This window comes from Pituophis catenifer, unplaced genomic scaffold (assembly GCF_029215685.1).
Source record: "Pituophis catenifer annectens isolate HBS135680 unplaced genomic scaffold, rPitCat1.0.hap2 SCAF_1, whole genome shotgun sequence".
NCBI classification, from domain to species: domain Eukaryota; kingdom Metazoa; phylum Chordata; class Lepidosauria; order Squamata; family Colubridae; genus Pituophis; species Pituophis catenifer.
In genome coordinates this window covers 192603023-192629294 of record NW_027256881.1, presented here as the reverse complement: position 1 = coordinate 192629294, position 26272 = coordinate 192603023, and the positions used below count along the sequence as shown (strand labels likewise).

The following is a 26272-nucleotide window of genomic DNA, read 5'->3' as shown; positions in this document are numbered from 1 at the left end:
TTTATTTTTTTTACAACCCTGTAATCCCTTTCATTGGGGTGGTGTTGGAGCAACTGAATGGAGCTGAGCCGGATACCCTTCCTGATGTCTATGTGGAGTTTGCAGCAGATATTTTCTCTGCCAATAGAGAAACAATGGTTGCTGCCTAGGATTGAAGTCTTAGCCTCCCAAGTGTAAGACGAATATGTTCACCTCTAGGCCACCACACCACTGATTATAGGATGCTACAAAAGGCCATATCCGGGGGGGGGGGGGCGTGTCTATCATAACTTTGAACAGTCACTAAGCATCCAATCATTAAGTGAGGACCACCTGTATTTCCTGCAGAGAGCAGCTAGGGTATCTGATTCTCTGCATATGTTATGAAGATTCAGATGCAGACTGCATGTTCCAAGTCTGCAACCTGCAGTCTATCATATAATCTGCATTTACATCAAAGATATAAAGCAAACTATGTTTAAAGCAATTGAGAATATGTAACTATACTGGAAGTTTCAAATCATGATTTATTGAGAATAATGTAATGCATCAGTCTGCTTATTTTATTAAATCAAAGCCCAGCCGCATTATTGTTTATTATTATGTGTGAACCTTGTCAGATATTGAAGAACTTCAGAAAATTAAATTCTTTGCTAAGATTCATATAAAGTAAGTCTTACCTGTAGCATTAACACCACGGTCTTTACAACATTCCATTGAGATTTTCTACCATCCACTATAACTGTAAATCCTCTGGCTTTACACTTTTCACTATAAAAAATAAATATATATATAGGCATATGTGTGTGCAATGTCTTGTGTTATCTCATATATTTAAGCTGCTGCTTTAAAAATGTTTGATACACTCCACCGCATTTATTACTTCCCTATGCCAAACTACAAAGGGAAGACACCAATTTCTCGTGTCTTTGTTTTTTAATGTGCTTTCATAAAAAATAGTGTAAGAATTTTCAGAGGGAAAAGTCACTTGATCCAAAATCTGTTTTTTCCCCCACCTCTTCGTTAATTTTAACACCTTTTAACACATGTAACACCTCTCCTACGCGAGCTGCACTGGCTCCCGGTGGTCTTCCGGGTGCGATTCAAGGTGTTAGTTATCACCTTTAAAGCGTTCCATGGCTTAGGACCTAGGAGACCGTCTTTTGCCACCAATAGCCTCCCACCGACCAGTTCGTCCTCACAGGGAGGGACTACTCAGGGTACCGTCAGTCAAATTATGCCGACTGGCGACTCCCAGGGGGAGGGCCTTCTCTGTGAGGGCTCCAACCCTTTGGAATGAACTGCCCCCCTGAGATATGAAATATTCCTGATCTCCGTGCTTTCCCTCAAAACCCTGATGTTCCAACAAGCGGGGCTAAACATATGAACATGTGAATGTTTTTAAAATGTTATCTAATTTTAGGTTCTATTTAATTGGGCCAAATTATGTTATAATAATAATTTTAATTAGCAATTTTATGATGTTTGTGTATCTATATTTTTTTTGACTGTACACCGCCTTGAGTCCTACGGGAAAAAGGCGGTATAGAAATATAATAAATAAATAAATAAATAAATAAATAAATAAATAAATAAATAAATAAATAAATAAATAAATAAATTTTATTAATTCTAACGAAGAACAAAAATTAGTTATCCCCAGTTTTATTAAAACTGTACTGCCTTGAGACAGAACTGGCTGAAGGACAGCTAACTACTGAAGTACTGTCTCATTAATGGGCTGAGAATAGATCAAGGCAACTTTACAGAAACAAAGCAGAAAAAACAACGTTGCTGGACCAAGTGCCCTAGTTAAGTGCAAGCTGGAAGATGTCATTTGTGTATGCAGAAGTTGGCTGCTATATGGGTATCAACTACTTAAACATAAAACTGTCTACACAGTGTATGTGACAATCTGCAAGAGGGAATAAACACACAATTCATACTTCACATTTCCTCCCCATACTATTTAAAATCTTAACCTGACACAGTTTTGAAAAATAATTAAATATCAACAAAATTAAAACATAACTGAATGTATCTCCTAGTTGCTGGTATATGGGTAACAGTAACTTTACTTGCAAAATACCTTTAGATATCCTAACCTGCACAGCATAGTTTCAGCACATTTGATGAGAAAATGAGATTTCTTTGTGTTTTTGGCAACGTGTGTAAATTTAGCTAAATCATGCCTATATTGACTAGCACTGTTCCCATCTTTAGCAAGAATGGTACATCAGACTCAACAAAAGTTGAAAAACTAGTCTGCTCTTTTCTTTTCTGATATAAACAATGTTACATGAAAACTTTGATTCAATAGTCATAATGTACAGTGGACACCAATATCTATGAAGACATCGAATGATGTCTGCAATAATAATAAAAAATAATGTATTACGTATTTGTTAAAAGGAATGGGATATAAATGATGTGAATGAAAGTGATCTGATCTTATGGATAGGATTAGATAAATATATGGAAGCTAAGGCATAGTTTTAATTAACAAGTCTGAGTTTAGTCATCTATACTGTTGAGGCTATATATTAAAGCAGAACTTTATACTAGTGATACATACATGTAAAGTTGTGATAAATGGCCACAATGAGAGAACTGGGCTGGAGCTTTGAGAAAAACTGAAACTAAATGAATGCAATCTAGAAGAAGATGTTACTCTATTAGGTATGGTAATGGATGAATGGGAATGAGATAAGGAAAGAGAAAATAAGTTAATTTATTTTTTGAATTTAAAATATACAATGACTGCACAATTTAGTTAAAAGTATGAATGAAAGGGTGACTGGCATCTGCCTAGAAAAAGTTGTTTGTTTCAAATAGTTTACATTCAAGTCTATTCAAAGGTAGGTGTGTGTGTGTGTGTGTGTGTGTGTGTGTGTGTGTGTGTGTATTAAAGGGAATGAATATAAATCTAACAAATCACTAATTTGATTGTTTATAAGATAAGAGTGAAAAAATAAGTGAAGGCTACAAAGATGGTGAGAGGTTCTGAATGTGAGACAGACAGTGTCAACCATACATCTTGGAAAAAAAATTGTCATGTAAGAAATGAAAATTAAGTGAAAATATCCAAGACTGATAGAATGACTGCTGAAGGTAATACCATGTCACTAAAAAAGTCTTTTAAAAAATCACCTTGGAATACTTAGCAGATAGTCCAAGGTGACACTCAATTCATCCATATTTGTTTGTTCAAGGCATAATGGAATTGTCAGAATGAGGCCACTTCTTCTGTCTTTCCCACCTACAAAAATATAGACAAAATGGTTAAAAAAACAATTAATAGTGGTTCACTAATGCCTAATATATTTGGAACTCCATGTATATTTTCAAAACTGAATGGTACTATTGAAGCACTGCACTGAACTTGTGTCTTTTCTATTTCTGCTCATTAATTATAGGCAGGAATTGATTTCCATTCAAGAGACCTCATTTCTCTCTTAATCTCTGCATCATCCATAAAGGTTACATTACCTAAAGCACATTTGGGAGACACTGGAGCTTCATAAGCAGAAAGAATTGGATATAGCTAAGAACACTGAAGCCAACTTAATATAATACTAATAAATTATAAAAGATCAGACATGCTATGTGTCTGTATGTATCAAAACCACCTCATGTTTCAAATTATGCTGTATTTAAATTGCTGTTATAATAAGAAACATGGTTTGACTGACTAAAAGATTAATCATCAATGTTATACATAAGTAATAAGTAGAAATTATAAAGAATCTCAGTGACTTAAGCTATTAGCACATGATTTAGAAGTCCAATGCTGAAACAGAAACAAATGCTGCTTGCATTTAAAAAGTCTGTGCCTGACAGGAGGCAAAAAGCTTTGGGTCTCATGAGAAACTGGAAAGATTAAAACAAAAATAAAGTGATGGGTGGGGCAACGAAGAGAAAGAGATACAGTTTTTTCGGCTTAGGAAATTTTGGCAGGTCAAATTCAGGGAGTTCCACAATTCCGTTGTCCTGAAAGCTGCAAAGTCCCTTGGACTGCCAGAGTTCCCTGAAGATTTAAAATCTTCCTTGGAATACACTGTGTTCTCGTTAATGCAATAATCAGCATGCAGTAATGAACAAAGTACAGATGAAAGTCTAAACAAACACAGCACACAGTATCAGTGCGTTCTACAACAACTATGCTACAGTTGCAACAGAGAGTCTTGTAATATCTTAATTACAATTTATCATTACATAAACTTTTGTGGCCCAACATTTGACTTTATGAAGTGAACTATGGCCCATGAAATTTTATATACCAATAAATTTGTTCAGTTAAAGAAAGCAGATCACTGTAGTTAGGAGTAAAAATAAAAAGTTCATCCATGACTGGATACATCATAAATCGGCAAGAGAATCAGATTATAGCTCCTACATACAGCTTCAGGATTGTGAGACGAGAATGTTCTTTTCAAATATGTTTCAGCATAATTTATTCAATCTAATGACTTCTTCATAGGATTTTAAAGGATATGCTGAAACAGGTATAAATACATAGAATTTTTTTAAAGCTCATAAAGGAGATTTTGTGAATTTCAAAGTAGATAGATATAACCCCAAACAACTGAAACCCAACAACATATTTCTACCGTTACGATTTTCCTCACAGTTCTGATTTTATTAATATAGTTCACTAAATGATCAATAATAATTATTGCACAGAAGCAAAAAAGCACTCCATGCATATCCTTTGTAGGCATCCATTTTGACACATCTAGAAATAATCCATTCGAGGGATCTAGTGAAAAATCACTTCTACCCTCAGTTCTATTATATAAATTCTAACATTTAATAAAGGTGAACTCTTAAGTGCTTACAACATGTTAACTTTCCATGAGCACAGAGGTCTCAAACTCAAAATGTCATGAGTGCCACATAAAGCCTAATTCATTAACCCAAAGGCTGCAACATTGAAGCTCTTTTGTATGTTGATACAGAAGTCTCTTGTATGAGTTGAAAATGAAGAGTATCACATTATGCCTTTAAACATAAATTTATATTTTTTTTAATTCTGAAAAAGACACAAGACAAGGCCTTTTCACATAGGTACTTTGTCAAGATCATAACTGGGATGACTTAATCAAGAATCCCATCCTTGAACCAAGAGCTCTTCAAATCGTCATTTTTTCCCCTTCTGTCTACTTAAGGAGCAGATCTTTATTTCCTTGTATTTTTTCTTTTTCTTCTCTTTCCTTGTCTGGAAAAGAGACTTGCGCTGGAACTACCAGAACTGGGCCTCAGATGAGGTCTTCTCATATCCATTAGGGAAGCCAACCTCATCTCCCTGTAGAAGGGACCAGGTTTGCTTCCGAAGTATCACTCACCCACTCTGAAATTCAAAAGCAAATAAGGGTTCTGGGAAAGTGATGCTGCCAAATCTTACAGCTGTTGGAAAATCTATTAGGTCAGGCTGGGATGAGTTGTAAGGCTGCTACCACTGAATTGTTCTTCTTAGAGTGCTTCCTATGGTCCAGTCTAGATATCTTTGTGGTATTCAATACCCTGACTTTCCTTGACAAAATCCTTGACTATAAAATATTGCTGTGGTAGGGAGCCGCAGTGGCTCACGCAGTAAGACAGCTGAGGTCAGCGGCTCGATTCCCATGCAAATAAACTGCGTAGGGACAAGAAAAGAGCCTCCCTCGATTGCCTACCGGCATTCAGGCGTCCCGCGGGTAAAAGGTAACACCGCCCAAAAAAATTCCTTTCACAAAGGCAGCCAGCCACCCCGGTGATGCCTGCTAACACATGCCATACGCTTAAAAAAATTTTTTTGCTGTGGTGGTAGAAAATTATTTGGAGGGCTGCATACATGTGATAAAGTTTTGAGACCCATAATAAAGAAAATTTATTCCCTGATACTTAAAGTCATCCGCTATCATCATCATTTAGCGACCCCATAATCTCTTGCGGGGTGTAGTCTGGGCAACTGAATGGAGCCAGCAGAGTGTATTAATGGCTGGATGGACTTCCTGTCGCCAATGCAGTGTTTTGTTCAGCAGATACATTCTCATTGTGCCTAGAGAGAGAAAAATCTGCCTCTACCTAGGATCCTCCCACAGCCCTCCTATAAGATGGTATATATTATTTATTGTGAATAAATAGATGGGAACAATTTCACATATAAATAGTAACACAGGTAATCCTCGTCGCTCAACCATTCATTTAGTGACCATTCAAGGTTATGATGGCACTGAAAAAGGAGACTTGCAACCAGTCTCACACTTACAACGGTCACAACATCCCTATAGTCATGTGATCAAAATTTGGGACCTTGGCAAACAGCATGTATTTATGACAGTTGTAGCATCCCAGAATCATGTAATCACCATATGTGATCTTCCCAGCCAGCTTCCAACAAGCAAAATCATTGGGGGCAGCTGGATTCATTTAACTGAATTGATTTGAAAGTTTGAAAGTTTATTAGATTTCTATACCGCCCTTCTCCCAGGGGACTCGGCGGTGTACAGCCATATTAACACACATAAATTTATAAAATTTAAAACCAATTAAAATCAAATATATAAAATTTGGCCCTCAAATTAAAACACACATACGCCCATTTAAAATTCATATAAGGCCAGTCCGGTTTGCTGAAACAGAAGGATCTTAAGGGCGCGGTGAAAAGTATGCAGGTCGGGGCTAAGACGAAGCTCTAGGGGCAGCTCATTCCAAAGGGCTGGTGCCCCTTTGGAATTTGCTAAAACAACTGTGGCAAAAAGGTTGTAAAATTGGGCATAACTCACTAAATAACTTCCTTTTTCTGCAGTGGAAATTCTGGTCCCAATTGTGGTCATAAGTCGAGGACTACCTATATTGATTTCTCTATAATTTTCCTTCACCAGGTGAAGATAATTTTACTACCCAAGCGAGAAAGGAATAAACATTTCTTCTTTTGTATTATATTAATTGTCCCAAAACTTTAATAAAGCATACCTAGTTAATCTAAATTCTCCTGCTTAAGTTTCTACATCTTTATATCTGAAACTGCAAAGAACTTGCAGGCCTCACCCTCCTCAAAATCCTCATCAAGGAGAGAACCAACCTAGAACTAAGGAGAAATTTCCTGACAGAACAATTAATCAGTGGAACGACTTGTCTCTACAAGTTGTGATTGCTCCATCACTGAAGGCTTTTAAGAAGGGACTGGACAACCACTTGTCTGAAATCGTAGAGGGTTTCCTGTTTAAGCAGAGGGTTGGACTAGAAGACCTTCCAACTTTATTTTTTTACCTTACCTCTTCTTCTCTCAAGAAATAGGAATTCAGCCAATTCTAAACTGCAGGTGGAGGAAGATGAAATGACTCAGCTTTGCTCAAAAGAATATTTATCCTGTAATTTGAAATCACTAAGCACATTTAAGGAAATGGTACTTTCCTTCCTTTTATTGTATTCCTTTCAAATAGGGCTGGTTTCCATGTGTTCAATAATAGAACATTTCACTGTCACTTTAAGGTTTTCTTGCTATCGTTGTTTACACAAGAGTTTAAAAATTAAAAAGGATTGAAAAAGTAAAAAAGTAAGCGATTCTGTTGAAGGGGGGACAGCACTTTTTAGAACTTATTGTCCTATAAGCAAGATGACCAAAAAAAAAAATGTGAAAAAAGGTAAAACATGGTCCTGAAAAGGAAGGGAAAAAAGAGGATCTTGAATAATGAATGCTTGATACAAATAACAAATAATTGATTACCCTTCCTTTCATTTCAGTGGAGATGTTACACTTCTCAAGAAAGCTTTTCTGTGCATATGGCAATAGCTAATTGATGGGCATTTGATGCCTTTCTAAATCCCCGTTCCCATTGCAGTCCATGTAAACATCTAAAAAGCTGTTTCTCGGGGGCTGGAGGATTCCTGGAACATATGGATATGCTGCAGAAGATTGCAGCAGATAAAGAGGGCTTACAAAGATTGCACACAACGGCATGCATAAAGAAAAGGAGTGTCGGTTAAGGTACAGAGAAAACCAAACAACATATTATATATTCCAAATAAATGCCACCCTCATGTGTGAGTTAAACTCTTATAATCACCAAATCGACAGCATTGCTCTTTATTTTCTATTCACAGCATTGATTTCTGTTTTGAACTGTACTTCAAAATATGTGTAGTACATATGTTGGATGGGAAGAATGATAAATTCATCAAAATAATAGAATCTGAAGGCATAATTTAAAAGTGAAAGGTTTCATAGTAGGAAAATATGGTGGGCAATCATCTCCCATCAATGAAGATGACTGCTCATAGTAGGAATGAAGAAGATGAAGGTGATGAATTAACCAGAATCAACTCAACCTACTAGATCATTTAGGGAGAAAGTCATTATCCCACATTTAAGAGGATGGAAGAGAATTGAAGCCAAACACTGTTGCTTTTTCTGTGCTCTGGAATAAGTCTCTTAGAAATCAAGCTAGTCCACAGCTTATTAATTTTCAGGAAGATGTTAAACGTGTAAGTTACAACAAATTCCTAATTTCTTGCACCCAAAAGATCTAAGAGTAAAGCTTACGGTGTTGTATTAATTATATAATCTTGTTCAAAGACAGTTGGAACATGTATATACATTAGTGCAAGACCTCAACTGGGAAATAATTACTTTATAGCTGATAAAGATGTAAGGTAACAAAGAAGGGGACAGAATATCCTTATTAGCATAAAAACATCAGATACGTTCCTTGAAAGACAATATAGTAGCTTTGATATACAACTTTTGCCAAGGCTCTAATTGCAAATCTAACAGGCTATTTCTATACTTTTCTGCAGGAACAGAAAAAAATAATGTAAGAATCCTCAAAGTTCTGCTTTCTTTTGAGATGTAAACTTGTCACTAACAGGCACAGATTGCTTCAATAATGAGAAAAATCCCATTCTCAAAACCCTTAAAATATGTCATCTAAGACGTCATCCATCCAGTTACCCACACTCAACCACTGATTTTGTTACTGATTCACAAACGAATTCATCCTCAATTCTTATTCCAATCCCTCCTTGGTTTTTCCTAGTTTTGGCTTTTATGGCTGTTATTTTATTAATATTTTAACCATCCCCCTTTTTTTGCTTTATTGTATTTCATATAAGCTGCTAAGAGACGTTGGATGGAGGGGGGAATATAAAGACAATCCATTGACAAACAACCAATGCATTGGTACTCAAATCATCAATTTTTGCATGGCAACTGGCAACATGCACAAAAACTAACCATCTTTTCCCACATACATGAATGAGGCAGGCAGATTTTAGAGAATGGTAGCCACCTTTTCACATGTGTGCAAACAGCCCGCTATCATGTTATACAGAGTTATGCAGCTTGTTTACTCAAGTCATAAACTGTGTGCGTTATATATGTTTACAAAGGCTTTGGTTTACAAAGGCACATCTTGGCCAAGAAAACAGAAGAATGGGTGTAATGAAGGTATGTATAATTAAGACCACCACTATGTAAAATTATTTTCTTGAATAGTTCCTGGCCATTCACAGCTGATATTATGGGAAGTGTCATAATTTGTTTCTATTTGACTATTCTAACTATAGTTTTTCCATGTAGTATACAAACTAGTCTTCCAGTAAAAAGAACTGGGGAAAATTAAAGAAAGACAGATACATACACACAGAGACAAAATTCCGACTTAATAAATCTTCAAAATGATTTTCAAAGACCAAAGCAATATGCTTTTTGTTTCTAAAAATAAAATAATTAATAACTTCTATACCAATTCTAAACATTTCCTTTGGTTCCAAGTTCCTTTGCAATAAGTAACATTTATCTCTTAAGTATATTCAGCTAGAGATAATGCTTAAAATTTTAAGCAGTTACTTAGCAAGGCTATTTTTGTTTGCCTTTTCACTTAGGATGAACATTGCTCTACTTTAATACCATCAATGCCCTAAATGAAAGATTGGAAGCCAACAATTACACCAGTGGTGAAATCCAAATTTTTTTACTACCGGTTCTGTGGGCATGGCTTGGTGGACGTGGTGTGGCTTGGTGGGTGTGGCAGGGGAAGGATACTGCAAAATCTCCATTCTCACCCCACTCCGGGGCCAGCCAGAGGTGGTATTTGCCAGTTCTCCGAACTACTCAAAATTTCCGCTACCAGTTCTCCGAACTGCTCAAAATTTCCGCTACCGGTTCTCCAGAACCTGTCAGAACCTGCTGGATTTCACCCCTGAATTACACCATCTTTTCTGTTTGAGGTGGCTGGGTGGAATTCATGCACGGTTGAGAGAGATAGGAGGGGTAAAGCATGTAATGTGCATCTGATATTTTAATAATCATTAAGCAAGCAAGGATATTACAACTATTTATGATCCATTATGCATCTATAAATTCAAGACCATTTTTTGTTATTTGAGATTTATGCTAGCAACTTGTAACTCAAGAATCTCTCAAACTTTTGGCATCTCTCAAATATATTCTTATCTACCAATTATATTGCTAAAAAGAACTATAGGTAGTCCTCAACTTACAACAGTTTGTTTAGTGACTGTTCAAAGATAGAATGGCACTGAAAAAAGTGACTTACAACCATTCTTCACACTTATGACTGTTGCAGTATCTGCATGGTCATGTGATCAAAATTCAAACACATGGCAACTAACTCATATTTATGACCTCTGCAGTGTCCTGGAATCATGTGATCCCCTTTTACGACCTTCTGACAAGCAAAGTCATTGAGGAAGCCAGATTTCATTTAACAACCGTGTTACTAACTTAACAACTGCAGTGATTCACTTAACAACTGTGGCAAGAAAGATCGTAAAATGGGGCAAAATTCACTTAACAAATTTGTCACTTAGCAACGTAAATTTTGGCTCAATTATGGTCGTAAATCAAGGACTATCTGTATTTATATTAGTACAAATAGGCTTTTAAGTAAAAAATAAAAAATAAACCTTAATGTCCTAAAGTTTATAACTTTTCCATTGAGGCATCTATAAGCAGCAATAAATGAGGCAACACAAATATAAAAAGTTATTATTACTTAAGAAACCATTTTTAAGCAATGCTGATTTAGTCATGAACTAATCAAGTTATTACCTTATATTATATGAAGATAAACCTCAAAGATTGGCGTTATTACAATATAATAAATAGTAATTATGGTTCTCTTTTTATAGAGTTCTAAGGAAGGGAAAAATGTGGGCTCTCAGTTGAAATTATAGGAGTAAACAATACTTCTATTACCAAATAAAACCTGTTTAACAGGAATACTTTTTCTCTACAATATGTCAGAGGGTGATCTAGGCATCCAGCCAACACTCCAACATCAATTTTAAAAAATATAAAGCTAATCTAGTATTTAACATTACTTGTAGCATTTAAAATTAAAACATCCAAATACATCCTAAGAGAAAATATCTTAGTAGCTTAATCTGAAAGAGCTCTCAGCCTGATCAACATCTCAATCAACACTGTTTTGAATTCCCTATATTTTAAACACAACTATGCATGTCAGTTATTTGAACTCCTATTAATATAACATTTTAAAATTAAAATTAAAATTAAAATTAAAAATAGAGAACAAAGAGAGAAATTTAATATAGCAAAATAGAAATATAATTTCGTCTATTATCTACAGAAAACTAATAATCATTATTTCCCCATGAACAAGATAGAGATTGAAGGTAATATAAAATATACAACATCAGAAAAATTTCTAACGAATATTGAGGCCACATATCAGAAAACAGTGAAAGCAAAAAAGTGTTTTAAAACACTGTTTTTCTTATAATACATAAAAATGAAAAGGACAAAACTGTACCTGAGAGGAAAGCTAATTTTTTCTTCAGAATAGACAGTATTACGGTAGCATCCATCCTATCTTCTCTTAACTTTCAGAGATCTGAAAATGCAACAACATAATATTGGAAACCACATCCAAGAAAAAAAAATATTATATGTAATTATGCTAAATTTGTCCATGTAGGTAGCTTATACCCATGTGCTCTTGTTACAAATGAAGAATGTTTCATGGTATTAAACCCATTAATAGTGGTCACATTCTACTTTTCTTTCCTAAAGTCCCCGGTAAACTGTAAAAGATCTTTTTACATTTTAATTCATTTAATACTTGGCTTTTTTTATTCAACTGTACATGTCATCCTTTCTACTTTTTCCTGGATTGCCAGTTTTAATTTTTTACAATAAAAATTTTAATTACTCAATTTTTACAAATAATCCACAAGCACAATAAAAAAAATTGTCAACATTATCAGACATCATTTCAATCTCTTTCTTAAACACTACTTGGCTCAGAATTTTTATTTTTTAAAAAAATCAGAATCTTTCCAGGATCTGCAGAACATTCTGTACATTCATGTGATCTATACCCAGTCCAAAATCTGCATAGTTGATCCAGGCACAGACATGAAACAAATGTGATACAGGCTGAAGTACTGTAAAGTAAGGACTGGAGAAAAGGCCATCACTAATGATGACATACAACTGTAGTTAAGAGAAAGTGGGGAGAAAAGAAGTTTAGGCCAGGATAGGTGGATTGGTTATGTTGCACTTGAATTCAGGGGCTGAGATGGCAGGTAAACAGAGCTGAGGGAAAACAGGAAAATGAGAATGATGGAAAAATCAGCACATTTATTATTTTATATCCCATTATTATTTTTATATAAACTCTTGAATAAAAGAACTCAAGGGAATGAATATAGCTTATATTCCTTCTTCAACCTATTTTCCCAACAACAATCCTGTGAGGTGAGTTGGGCTGAGAGACTGGCCCGAAGTCACCCAGCTGGCTTTCATACCCGTCACAATCTCTTGGTTGTGGTTCCTTAACCACTAGACCAAACTGGCTTTCTTTACTGATTCACTCTTTATTTATAGGAAGATGGGAGAGGGACAAGGTACACAAGCCAGGCCTACTCATCCTCTAAGATCCCTCTGTAATTTCTCATGGCTGAAACTTAGAACCACCAAGATGTTCCAGATTATAATCGGGCCAAATCAAGACCTATCTGGAATGTTCCACCAATGAGGCACAATGTGGCTGCTTGAGATTATGAAAATCCACACCTACTCATTTTCTGATTCACAAACATTCCTAACCATAAAGGGGAATATTTGTAGCTCAGAGTTGAAATAGAAGTATTGATGATGGTACCTTGTTAGGATAATGAAACGTCTGCAAGAAAACAAGCAAGCTCAGAGAGCACCCCTCATTCCTTATCATTTTTATTTATTTCTCTTATATTAGCATGTAAATTGCATCCTGTAGTCCTCACTGATTGATATACATGGAAGCAAAAAGACCTTAAACACCAATATTTAAGTACATACAACTTTATTTGTTCTTGTAGTTTTGATACAGATAGAAAAAGGGAAGTCTGCAAATATAGCATTTTTTCTTCGTTCCTAAGAACAGATCCATCAATCCATAAAATCATTTCCATTATTTAATTTGTACATATATAACAAATGTCAAAATTGCAATGTTTGTAATGTTAACTATTATTTTTTCATATATAGGGTTCAAATAATCACCTTATTTGGTTTGCATTTTACTTAATAATCAACTTCAAAACTTTTAGATATGTAGAATTTTCATACAAAGCCTGATTTGATTCAGACTAATTCTGATCCAGCCTAATAAATCTTAATTAAGAGAACTGGAAACTTCTCAGCTTTTATTTTTTATTTTATTTTATGTTTGTATTTTATATTAAATATATTTTAGAGCAGTGAAATGTTAACTTCAAACAAGAATAGTGAAGCATATAAGGCACAAATAACATGTTCGACCCCAACACACCTAAAATATTTTCCACATCCATTTTTCATTGCTTAGGACTTTAGAATCCATTTCTCTTTTAGAGAATTAAGATAAGAAAAGCAGGTATTTCTGCCCACAGAATAAAAAAATACCCTTCCTCCAGTTCATAAGCAATTATCAATTTTCTTTGAATGTCTGATTATGTGTGCTTAGCAGAACGGTTACTAAGGTCTTTGAAAGAGAATTGTAAGTTTTTCATTAGAATACAATGCACTTTTCATAAGGAATAAATACACTAATAAAATGAAGGCTAAAAGGTGCTATGATTACTAGAACAAACTTTCAACATTCTTGAAAACTATTCATATCCATGAAACAAATATTGAAATTTAATAGAGAATGCCTCCCATATAATTATAAAGGTAACAACTGAAGAATTTAAGTTAAAGACGCCTGGATACCATGCCTGGCTGAGTAACATCTGTTTGAGCATTATCTTTTTTTCTGTATTAAAAAAGCAATTTTATCAAACACTGGCACATTTCCTTAATCTACCCCATGTAAAGGAAATGCATTATTGTATCACCATCAATTTTATCTTTACAATATAAACTATTCTAGAAAATACATTCAATTATTTTGATTGCCAAAAGCTTTTCAGAAATACATTTCCTATATTCAAAAACTGAGATTCCTCAGGCCATTTTAATTTTACAAATCCACCTACTGTTTTCAACTGCATCTTATTTATTATTTGTACAAAAACCAGAACTTGTTTTTATACACAGACACTTTTCTAATCAAAATTCTTGTTACAACTTCACCATTAACATAAAATCTTCCCAAGTTCTGAATAAAAAATGTTGAATGACTTTTTTTAATGCGGTAGCTTTAAAGGTACATCATAAATAGATCATTGCAGCCTGCATCTTTTCTACCTTTTAAAAAAAGATCAAATAAATGTACTTTTATTTTTATTTTATTTTAAGATAACTGGACACTAGAATCTCAATTCAAATAGAGCATTAGCCCTATTTTTCCTTGAAAGCATTAAGAGATATATAAAGTGGAGAAATCTATTTTAAAAATGAATTAATTACTTTTCTTTTCCCAAGAAAACAGGCCATACTCTTTTTCCAGGTGAAACTGGCAAGTTATAATTATTGTATGACTTAATTAGCAAAATTGCAGAACTGTATCATTAATACATTATGCTTATAAATATCAGATGTTACACCCCAGAACTATTTTTAAAAACTTTTTCCATTAGATTTGAAATAATTACTTAGGTGGAAATGAGTATTGCAAAAACAACAATTATATGCCTGTCTCCTAAGAAGCAAATGCCTCTGAATTCAAAGATACTTTTGTAGGTTGAGACAAATGTAATGTAAATGTGTTGATATATGGGCTTTTGAGTGCATGGCAATAAGGCCTAGCACTTATTTCAGGGTTCAAAAAAATATAAGACAGGGTCTTATTTTCGGGAAAACACAGTATATGCATTTCCAAAGAAGTTCATTATTTAAAAGAAATATTTAAAGACTGGATGTAGTTGTACTGCATCCACTTCCTTTGCTGATTTTAAAATATATTCATTTATCATCTATGAAAATGAATTTATACATTTATCATTTATATGTTTCTCATCTGGCATTCTTAATGAAGTGTATAATGCTGGGAACAATTGAGGGCAAAAGAAGAAGGGGATGGCAGAGAATGAGGTGACTGGATGGAGTCACTGAAGCAGTCGGAGTGAGTTTAAATGGTCTCCAGGGGATGGTAGAGGATAGGAAGGCCTGGAGGAAAGTTGTCCATGGAGTTGAGATGGGTCGGTCACGACTTCGCAATTAACAACAATAATTTTAAGCCCTATGCTTTTAAAAACCACAGATGTTTGTGTTGTAGTAAATGTTGCCAAACATAGACAAAGAAATAAAGAATTCTCTAAGACTCTTTCCTAATGCTCTTTTTATTCCAGAAATATGAAAACTCAAACTAAACATTACTTCCATCAGTGCACCATTTTCAAAATAAAGTCCTGACAAAAAAAATCTTGAAATACACATTGATTTAGCTTTATACTGAACAGTTAAATTTGTAGTCTTGTAGCAAGATAAATATATTCATCATAAAAAAAAGTTTACACAAGGGCAAAAGAAAAGGAAACAGGACAGTAAAGGAATGCCACCGAAGTCATATAAAATGATAATTTGGGACAAGGGCATTTCAGCAGGCAGTCTGTTGTGAAACAGATGAGTACCACATATAATTTCCTACAACCATAATTTCAGTGTAATAATCCACTCATGAAAGTTATGTGTATCAATCTACTTAAAGGATTGATTCAAATTATAACTCAATTGTACAATTTTAAGGACAAAGACATAGCATTAAAAAAAGGTCGATGTTACAACCTATCTTTCTGGCTTCCAGCCAGGTGTATTATTTCCACCCACATCTTCCTCAGACCTTTTTGCTATAAGCCGTTTCTTTGTACACTTATTCATATAAACACTTGATAATACAAAAGAAAATTCTGGAGTAAGTGAGAAGAGCACAGTAGCTCAAAAATTCTCAAAAGTTTTATATTATTTATGAAATTATTAGTTAATACTATAATTTAAGTGGGTGGAAGAACAATTGTATCAGAAGCCTCTTTGAAGTAAATGTACTAAATATACTTAGTTTTATAAATTTAAGTACACTACATATAACTTAATTTTATGAGTCAGCTCCTGGCACAACCCAGTTGTTTTGACATTTCTCTTCACCACTAATTCATGAACATGGATTTTCAAGTTATTTTCCAACTTTAGGATACTCTTTATCTATAACCTATTATTAACTTCTTTCCAAGGAATGAAGAGCAATATCTTAATCTTACTACAAGTCAATGGATTGATTTAGGCTTGCATAATGACAGTATTCATACATCAAACTAAAGCATATGATTAGTTCACTGGATTCAACCACTAAATCCAACCAGTAGAGAAGTAGAGTCTTGTTTAGCACAAGACTGGCCAGAGGAATGAATAGCATTGATTTTATGAGACAGATTATATATAGGTAACCCTGGTTCAACAACCACAATTTGGACCTGCAATTTCATCACTAAGCAACACAGTTGTTAAGCAAGATATCACATGACTGGAATGGACTTATTACCTCACTTCTGCTGCAGTGTGAATCAAGTCACGCACAGTCATAAAGCAAGCCATCACATGACTGTGATATGATTTTACTGCCAGCTTCTTCACTGACTTTGCTTTTTAGAATCTGGCTGTGAAGCACGCAAAGGGTGACTATGTGGCTGAGAGATGCTGTAAGTCATAAGTTCCTGCTTGATGTAAGGCACACAAATCCCAATCACGTGATTGTAGATATGCTGTGATGGCTAAAAATGTAAGAACCAGTTGTAAAGTTACTTTTTCAATGCTGCTGTAACTCTGTCTGCTAAAGAGATCAGTTGTTGTGTAAGGATTACCTGTACAACCAGGGTACTGTTTTTATGACAAGGTGTAAGTGCCTGGATGTTGAATCGGGCTGTCAAGATGAGCTGAGTATTCTTCTGGTGTACCAGTCACCCTGCAGCCCAATTTGATCGCTCTTCACACTGCTTAATCTGGCTGTCAAGTTGATAAATCCCCCAGCCTTTATAGCAATTTCAGTTATTTCAAGCTCCATGCTTGTTCTGGTTCCAAGGTTGCTGAAGTCTGGTTAACCAGGCTAAAACTGAACCCAAGCAAGATGGTTTGTTCATTGCAGTTTTCTACCAATTTGTGTTGTCTTCTGAGGGAAGCAAAGAAATCCAGCTAGATAGGCAGGTAGAGACCACGATCAGAACAGGCTTTGCCTAGCTTTTCTAGGACACAAGTAGCGGTCCTTTCTGGAGTAAGAGGATCTTGACACAGTAAACCATACTTTCATCACCACTCAAACTGCTCCCTTTGAAAACCACTTGGAAAAAACAACTGGTTCAACATCTATCTTTGTGTTGTTGTCAGTAGGTTTCTGGGTGCAATTCAAACTATTCGTTTTGAGGAATGAAGTCCTACATACCTTGGGATTCAGATGTTTTTAAAAGACTATATGAGGCAATAGGGCTGATCACAGAGGACTGTTTTTCGATCCTGGCACCTACATTACGGGACAGATTCCCAGTAGAGATCAGCCTGGCCCCCTCACTGATGGCGTCAGATAAGCTTTTAAAGACTGGGATGTTCCAGCAACCTTTGTGGAATGATTGTGGTGATTACTACTTTCTGTGATGAGGCATTATCACTATTACCATTATCACTATTACTGTATTATTTTTTAATGTTTTATTATATTCTGAATGTTTTTATTTTGTAAGCTTGTGATAAAGATTTAGCGACATATAGATGTCATAGATAAATAAAACAAAGTTAGTTACACCTGTGTGTGAATCACCCTTTAAGAGGATTTAAAGATAAATATCTGGGTTTCTAGGTGGGAAATGCTAGGTGTGGAGGGGTCAGAGAAGAAAAATACAATCAATCAATCAAACAAACAAACAAACAAACAAACAATCAGAATAGAACTAGAAGGGATCTTGGAAGTCTTCTAATCCAATCCTCTGCTCAAGCAGGAGACCTATACAATTTCAGACAAATATCCAGTCTCTTCTTAAAAACCTCCAGTGATGAAGCACCTACAACTTCTGAATGCATGGCATACCATTGGTTAATTGTCCTCACTGTTAGGAAGTTTCTCCTTAATTCCAGGTTGCTTTTCTCCTTATTTTCCATCCATTGTTTCTTGTTTTGCTTTCTGGTGCTTTGGAAAATAAATTGACCCTCTTTTCTTTGTGGCAGCCCTTCAAATACTGAAATACTGCTATCATGTCACCCCCTTTTCTCTAGACTAGCCAAACCCAAATCCTGCAACTGTTCTTTATATGTTTTAGTCTTCAGGCCTTTAATAATCCTAGTCTTCTCTGCACTTTTTCCAAAGTCTCATCATTTTTTTGTAATGTGGTGACCAAAACAGGATGCAGTATTCCAGGTGTAGTCTTACTAAGGTTTTATAAACCGGTACTAATACTTCATGTGATTTTGATTCTATGCCTCTGTTTATATAACCAAGGATTGTATTAGCATTTTTGGCTGCTGCTGCCGCACATTGCTGGCTCATATTAAGTGATTGTATTATATTTAATCATATTTAAGTGATACAGCTGAAGGAAAAGGAGATACGGTAAGCAAACAAAAGAAGAGCCTGAATTATTTTATAGCTGAAGTGTTCAAGAGAAATTTCATTGATTTATTTAAACAGAAACACCTATTTCTTATAATACTTCTTTATATAATAGAATTGTCAATTTAAATTTTAAATGTTCATAATCCATTAATCCCCAGTAAATGACACAATATGACAATCCAAGATATTATACTAGGAAAAGAATATGAAACAATCTCAATATAAAAATATGAAATTATCACAGTAGTGGCAGCCACATTTTAAAGTAGCTCTGAAATAATATTGCATCATTCTTGAGCAAACAAAATAGTTAGTCATAACTTGACCAGAAACCACTTTGTCAGATTTCACTGCCAGTAACAAGTTTTATATAGTATCACTATCTACCCATATCCAAAATATTTTCAAATTCAGGTATCATCTCTCCCCACCCAATTACTCTGAGCAATTACTCATCTGTTTAACTGCATCATACCTTCATGTCTTTTTATCTTAATCAATGCAATTTCTCCCTCTCTAGTTTTGTCAGAAAATTTTTCAAACTTCAGTTTTTCTGAATCGTAGCTGCTCATCTTCTCACCTAAAAGCAGAAGACAACATCCCATATTTATTTTATCCCTATAGGACTTCAACCAAAAAAAAATCTCAATTCCAACTTCATAAGATTTCAAAAAATCTTCAGTCCAATTTTTCAAAGTCTGTTATTATTAAATCATTTAACTGAGTTTCATTCATTTGATTTTAGTAGTTTCTTGTTTTAAGAATACTTTTCATATTGATCAGTTTTCCAAGTAAACTGAAAATAACACAAAATAACACAAACACAATATATATGATTCTAAATTCTACACTCAGGAACTAACTTCCTAGCTTATTTTAGGCAGACCATAGCCCTAAATCTTTAAAAAGACTAAAGATCTGGCTAATGGCTCTGTTCCTGCAGGCCCCAACATGAACACACTCCTGCCTTCACTGTACTTGCCCCACTGCATGCAACATACAATACTAGTGCTATTGTATTAATTATATTGTTTACATTATTAGATATAAAAGCACAATATCAGATTCAGTTTTCCAGGATTATAGTGAACGTAGAGGAACTGACCTCTGTAAACATACTTACCCGGTTTCCCCCAAAATAATCAGCCCAATTGGGCTTTTGAGGGCATGGCAATAAGGCTAAGCACTTATTTCAGGGTTCAAAAAAATATAAGGCAGGGTCTTATTTTGGGGGAAACACGGTACATTTTTGCTATTAATTATATGGGCTATAACACATCAACAGACTTGTCTATATAAAATCATTTTGACAACTGGAAAAAATAAATTATATATCTATGCCTGCTAAATATTTAGAAACTGAATGAACTGAATGAACCTACTTACTGTGTTTGTAGCAATTTCTAGAGACATCAGGAATCCGGTAACAAAACAGGCTTGAAGTCTGACTCAACTTTTCAAGTCCTGTGAATATAAATTAGAACTTGAAATTTTCTGTTGACAGTTTATCAGATTCTTTAGAAAGACATTTACTACTTTCAGACCATACAATTCAAAATAAAAGAATCAAAATAGGAATATGTTCCGCAATACAATGACTGGTACATTAGTACAAGTAGCCCTTGATTTGTGACTGGTTGTTTAACAACTGTACAGACGTCAAAAAAACTACTTATAACCCGTTCTCAAAGCTACCCTATCACAATCCAGTCACATTACTGTATTACAGGCACTTGGCAACCAGCTTGTATTTGCAACCAGTTGTATATAACCCACAATCACATAACCACGATTTGTGATTTGTTTTGCTCTTTTCCAGCAGAAAAAGCCCACTGGATATGCTGCATTTGCTCAATGACCAAGTGATTCACTTACAGTGCAGTGACTCAGTTTATGATTACCATTAAAAAAAAAATGGTTGTAAAATCATGTCTAATCATGTGGTGCCTCAACTTACAACCACAATGACTTTGCTTCATTATGGTTGTAAATTAAAGATTACCTGTATACCATTACATTTAATAGTGGAAAAGCAAAGAGAATAGCAATAGCACTTAAGAGTTATATATTGCTTCATAATGCTTTACAGCTCTCTCTAATGGTTTAAAGAGTTAGCATATTGTCCCTAACAATCTGGGTCCTCATTTTACATCTTCAGAAGGATGAAAGGCTGAGTCAATTTTGACCAGGTGAGAATCGAACTGCTGGCAGTCAGCAAATTAGGCTGCAATACTACATTCTAACCACTGCACCACAATGGCTCATAATTCCAAATAAAACTCAGAAGATTTACTTGAAGAATCTTTTTCTACAGCATACATTGGCTTTCCTTTTTGAAATTAAAAGAATATTTAAAAGAAAAAATAGAACCAAATATTTTTTTTCATATGGAATACTGCCATCCACAGGGGTCATATAACAGATTTGAGCTTTAAAACAAGTCCCTGTAATATGTCATTACTTCTGGGGCTTCTCAGAGAGTGGTCAACACATTTCAAGACTGGATCCCTAGTTATAACCAGACTTATCCCAAACCAGGCTATGGCCTATTTTGATGTGGTCAAGATTCTGACTGGAAATTCGAAAAACACTTGAATCCAATATCTCTCCCCCTCCCCCCGCCCATTCCAATGCAAGACATATATACTATATACATATATGTATATGAGTGCTGAAATATTTTTTAAAATTTCTCCCCCACTTAGTGATGTGGTGTTGCTGTGGTGTTGCCATTTGCAATATGGATAAACTCTGTAATAGTAAACTAGGATTAAACTTTGCAGAGGATTTTAACACAGAATAGGTAGGCTAGAGTTGTAACAGTACTGAAAATGTTGGAAGGAGAGGTTCAGGAAAAAAATGGGAAAATGGAAATAGATGCAATATTTCTTTTTATATCAACTTTACTGGATTTCATTATTATTTTTTCTAAAAATTCTCATTTCTTTTCACATCTCTAGGTTAGACTTCTCTAACCTATTTTGAGCAAAAATAATTGTCCTAATCAGTCCTAAACTTCACTGAATTTGAACTTTTGCTCTTAGTTAAAGAATAGCTCTTATAGGTTTCAATTATTTTGTCACCACATCCAAACAACTACTTCTTCAAGTCATGTTCAGACACAATAAAAAATGACTTTGGAGTAATGATGTTCACTTGGTGGTATTTCAATGCTACATGCAGAACATGGATTTTAATGTGGTTTTATACCCTCAACCTTGATTGAGGATAACCCAGTGTGTTTTACACAGAGGTAACATTTGTACTGGTTAATAGCTAAGCCTGCATCTGTTGCAGTGTTGCAAATAGAACAATCTCAAAATAGAACATGGATGTTTTAATCAGGAACAATATACAGTAGCCAGTCCTAAGGGACTCAGTATCTAACTGAATTGTTTTCAGACTATAAGCTTCTAAAGGAAGGAAAAGAGAGCATTAACACCAGTGGTGGCTTTTGAAATATATTATACTGTGCCAGGAAGACTTCATTATACAGGAAACTTCTTTTTTTGATAAAGTATCAACTCCAAACGCTGTCGAACTGAGGACCTCAACAGATATTAACACAATGGTAGAGTCTGTCCAGTAGTGAGTTTCAAATTTTTTTACTACCGGTTCTGTGGGCGTGGCTTGGTGGGCGTGACATGGCTTGCTGGGCATGGCAGGGGAAGGATACTGTAAAATCTCCATTCCCACCCCACTCCAGGGGAAGGTGGGAATGGGCAAAATCCCCATTTCCTCCTGATCAGATGGGACTCAGGAGGCAGAGAATAGATGGGGGTGGGGGTGGAGTCAGTCAGAATTTTTACTACCGGTTCTCCGAACTACTCAAAATTTCCGCTACCGGTTCTTCAGAACTGGTCAGAACCTGCTGAAACCCACCTCTGAGTCTGTCTCTTAAACACACCAAATTCCCATATGACTCCCTCTGTACCCCAAGACTGATTTGATAAAAATGTATATACCATACCATCAGTCAATTCAGGCTCTTATTCTTTAGGTACAGAAAGTATTAATATAAATATTTTATGTAAAATTAATGATCTCATTATAGTATTTTCATAGAAGTGAACAATGCCAAATACAGAAGTCAGAAGTCAAGAATAAATCAACTAGCAATGGAGTAAGTGTCATCAACCTAGATTATAGATCTTCCTACTTTTTATAAATATTCTATTCCGTACCCAAGGCCTAAATTGTCCACTAAAATGCAGGTTTATAGTAATTTATTTTTTAAAAAAAAAACCTCAAAACTAAATTTGATATACTTCATTCTTTATTCCACCCTTAATCTTGTAGTTCCAAGAGGTATGCCAGGACAGTCTACTGAAGCTAAATTGCATCAGTGTAAAAAATAAAAATACTGCTAAGATTCTAGAAAAATTGGAAGAATGCAAATTGTTGAATAATTCTATAACTTGCCCAGAAGTACTGTTTTTTTTTTTTAAACTGTGCTGTAATAAAATTCCAAATTCTCCTATTTCTATACTTGGGCAACTACTACTACATTCTTCTGCCAGTTGCAAATGTGTCCTTGTTCATTCTCCTCCCCCTTTCTATAAATCGGTAAAGAAGAAACAGTGATATATAATATTTGATTTTTATTACTTGAGAAAAGCCTTTCTACCCATTTTGTTTTTTAAAACTCAACAACTTCAACCTCAAATATCAGTCTGTAAAATTAAAAAAAAGGGATGATCTTCAACAGAGTAACAGACTTTGATGTTATTCTGCTTTTTGACAGAAATATTTTTTATTAAGCAATTTTCTCCATGAAACACTGCTTCTACACATCAGAAGGTCACAATCTACTGAAAATTTTCATCAGATTGTAACCAAGTGTTATCGCACAAATCAGATACCAAGGCCTAATGCCACAGAGGGGAGAGAAATTCATAAATTTTCAAGATTTCCTGCATTGTTTCAAACATATACACTTAATACCAATGAATCCACACATATTATTTGATACAGGAAGATGGGTATGGAGAATGGAAAGAAAATTCAATTTAATTAAAAAAAATGATGCCACTGAAATCATCCATTTTAAATTATAATCCCTCTTTCTCTGACAGTAGATCAATAAAAAAAGATTATGCCCAATTCAAACTGGAAAAGTACATTTAGCTCAAAAAAAAAACATCACCATGGTGATGAAAGAACATGGCAAGTATCCCTAGAAATTGTTATCTATAGCCATTTTTTTTTATCAAAGGGCAGGAAAGGGAGAAAGAAATCAGTGCTCAGTTGTAACACTGGCACAAGAGAGTATCTACAAACAATAATACTTACACAAAAGAGTATCTACACTGTCACAATTTCTTTATGTGCAAATAACTGCAATCAATTACAGTGCTTTGCAATAAAGACAGAGGAAAAAATACATTACCTGGTTTTTGCTATTTGCTATGGAAAGGTTCCAGACCTTTTTTTTTTAAAGTAGCTCCTCCTCCTTTCTATTTCCCAAACAATGGTTTGGAAATGCTTTTAAGAAAATCTTTAGATTATGCAGATTCTGTCAGCTGGCCACCTTTCTGTAGGTAGAGGCAACACTGTATCAAACAATGAACCAACCCAAGACTGTGGAACCCATCACTTTGGCGATACCTTAGCTACCATACATTTGAAACAGCAAGATTACAATTTTACTAGTCAGTAATGCTAAAAAGTCAGGGCAAAGTGTTCAAGTGAAGCCGTGTGCAGTCATGTCAAAGATGCAGGGTTTTTTTTTTAATCGCCCAGAGGGAAAAAAAATGAATAGTTTTCTTCCTTTTCAGAATCATAAGCCCTTTTGTTTCGGGTTTTTTTAAAAAAAAAATGCTTAAAGTCTAGATAACCTTATTGTGGGAATAACACAGAAAGTGGTCGAAACTAGGGAAATGATATTGCTTTGGAATAGAAAGATGTCCAGGGAGAAAGAGAGAGATAGAGAGATTGGTGCTTTCAACCACTCACTCTCTTTGCTCAGGGCTGGGGTTGCAAAATGTCAACAACACAAAGGGAGAAGGAGAAGGAACAGAAGAAAGCGGCAGCACTGACTCTTCCCTACCCAGCGGCCGTGTGCGTGTACGTTACTCCACGTTATAAAGCTGTATAAAACCCATCCAATAGGCAAACAAGGAAATACCTGTTGCTCTGGTCTTTAATACAATTCTTGCTTAAGGAAGAGCCCTCCCCCCAAAAGACGGGGGCAAGCCACGTTGAAGAAAAGAGCCTCCGCCACAATAAAAAAAAAACATGCAGTGGCAGAAATGCCAGGTTGTAGGAAAAGGGAAGAATGGCTGGAAGGGGGAGGGATTTTTTTTTAATGAATTCTCTTTCACACACACAATCACACACCCACACCCTGATTTAGGTCAAGATGCGGCGGCAGCCTGTTCCCCTCATTTCCAGGAGACTCCCACCCAGCACGGTTTTACCTCCGCAGCCTCAGGAGGGAGCAGCAGCCGCCAGCCCCGGCGAAGCCACCCAAGCGGCGGGAAACAAAGCCTGCTCAGGCCGCAAGGCCGGGCCTGCTCTGTTCTGCTCTTGCCTCTCTCTCTCTCTGTCTCTCTCTCTCCGTCTGCTGCAGTTCCCATGAAGCGCCTGGCCGAGCAAAGCACAACTCACCTGGGCCGAGCGCGGCCGTTTTGCGCTTGCCAGCCCAGCGAGGGGGCTGGCCCGCGGCGCCGTTTTGCTGGAGCGGGAAAGGCGGGACCAAAGCCCGGCCGCGAGCGAGGGAGCGCGCGGCGAGGAGCGTCGCCGGGCTTCTTCCTCCTCCGCTGCTGCCGCCTTCGCTACCCAGGAGACAAAAGCGAGGGCCGGCCGGTGGGGGCTGCTTTCACCGCGGCTGTCAGTCCCGGCGAAGGCCGCGTTGCTTAGCCGCCGGACCCGCTCCTAGCCCCTCTGGAGAGCGCGGCGCTTTTGCGGAAGGAAGCCCACCCTGGGTCAGAGAAGGCGACGACATGCATCCCTCCCTGACACTAACACGCGCAACGTGCACATTCCCCCTCTCTCTCTCTCTTTCTCTGGGCTTGCAGCTGCAGCTGCTCTCAGGCAGGGTCAGCCCAGAGCCTGCAATGACAAGCCCCACCCTGAAGTTGGAACAATGCACCAGCCGAGCCACCCGCCTTGCGCGGCTCCCTTTTCCTCAGGCCCGTCCCCTGGGGGGAAAATAGGATCGCACACGTGTGCAACGGCCGCGGGTCTTGCCCTCGTTCTGGTTCGGGTGAAAGGGGCGAAGTGTTTTTTCTTGACTTTTAGTTTCGCCACGGCAGCGAGATTAAGCGAATTAGCCCCGAAGGCTCCCAAGACAACAGAGGCCGAGCTCAAGAACGTGCATTTTAAAA

General features: G+C 36.1%; 1 protein-coding gene across 3 annotated transcripts in view; it reads right to left on the bottom strand.

The window, feature by feature from the left end:
* Positions 1-25951, bottom strand: part of SESTD1 (SEC14 and spectrin domain containing 1) — a 57344-nt gene extending 31393 nt beyond the window's left edge. For 2 of the 3 annotated variants that reach the window (XM_070955060.1, XM_070956504.1), the window contains exons 1-6: positions 25554-25951; positions 20331-20408; positions 19420-19524; positions 11760-11840; positions 3130-3238; positions 660-750 (exon numbers count right to left, since the gene is read on the bottom strand). In XM_070955060.1, coding sequence (XP_070811161.1) covers positions 660-750; positions 3130-3238; positions 11760-11814 — 255 coding nt within the window. In that variant the 5' untranslated portion in view covers positions 11815-11840; positions 19420-19524; positions 20331-20408; positions 25554-25951. Of the gene's footprint in view, positions 1-659; positions 751-3129; positions 3239-11759; positions 11841-19419; positions 19525-20330; positions 20409-25363; positions 25429-25553 lie in introns of those variants that run through there. The other variant, XM_070955844.1, reaches the window with a different exon arrangement.
* Between the last annotated feature and the right edge of the window lie 321 nt (positions 25952-26272).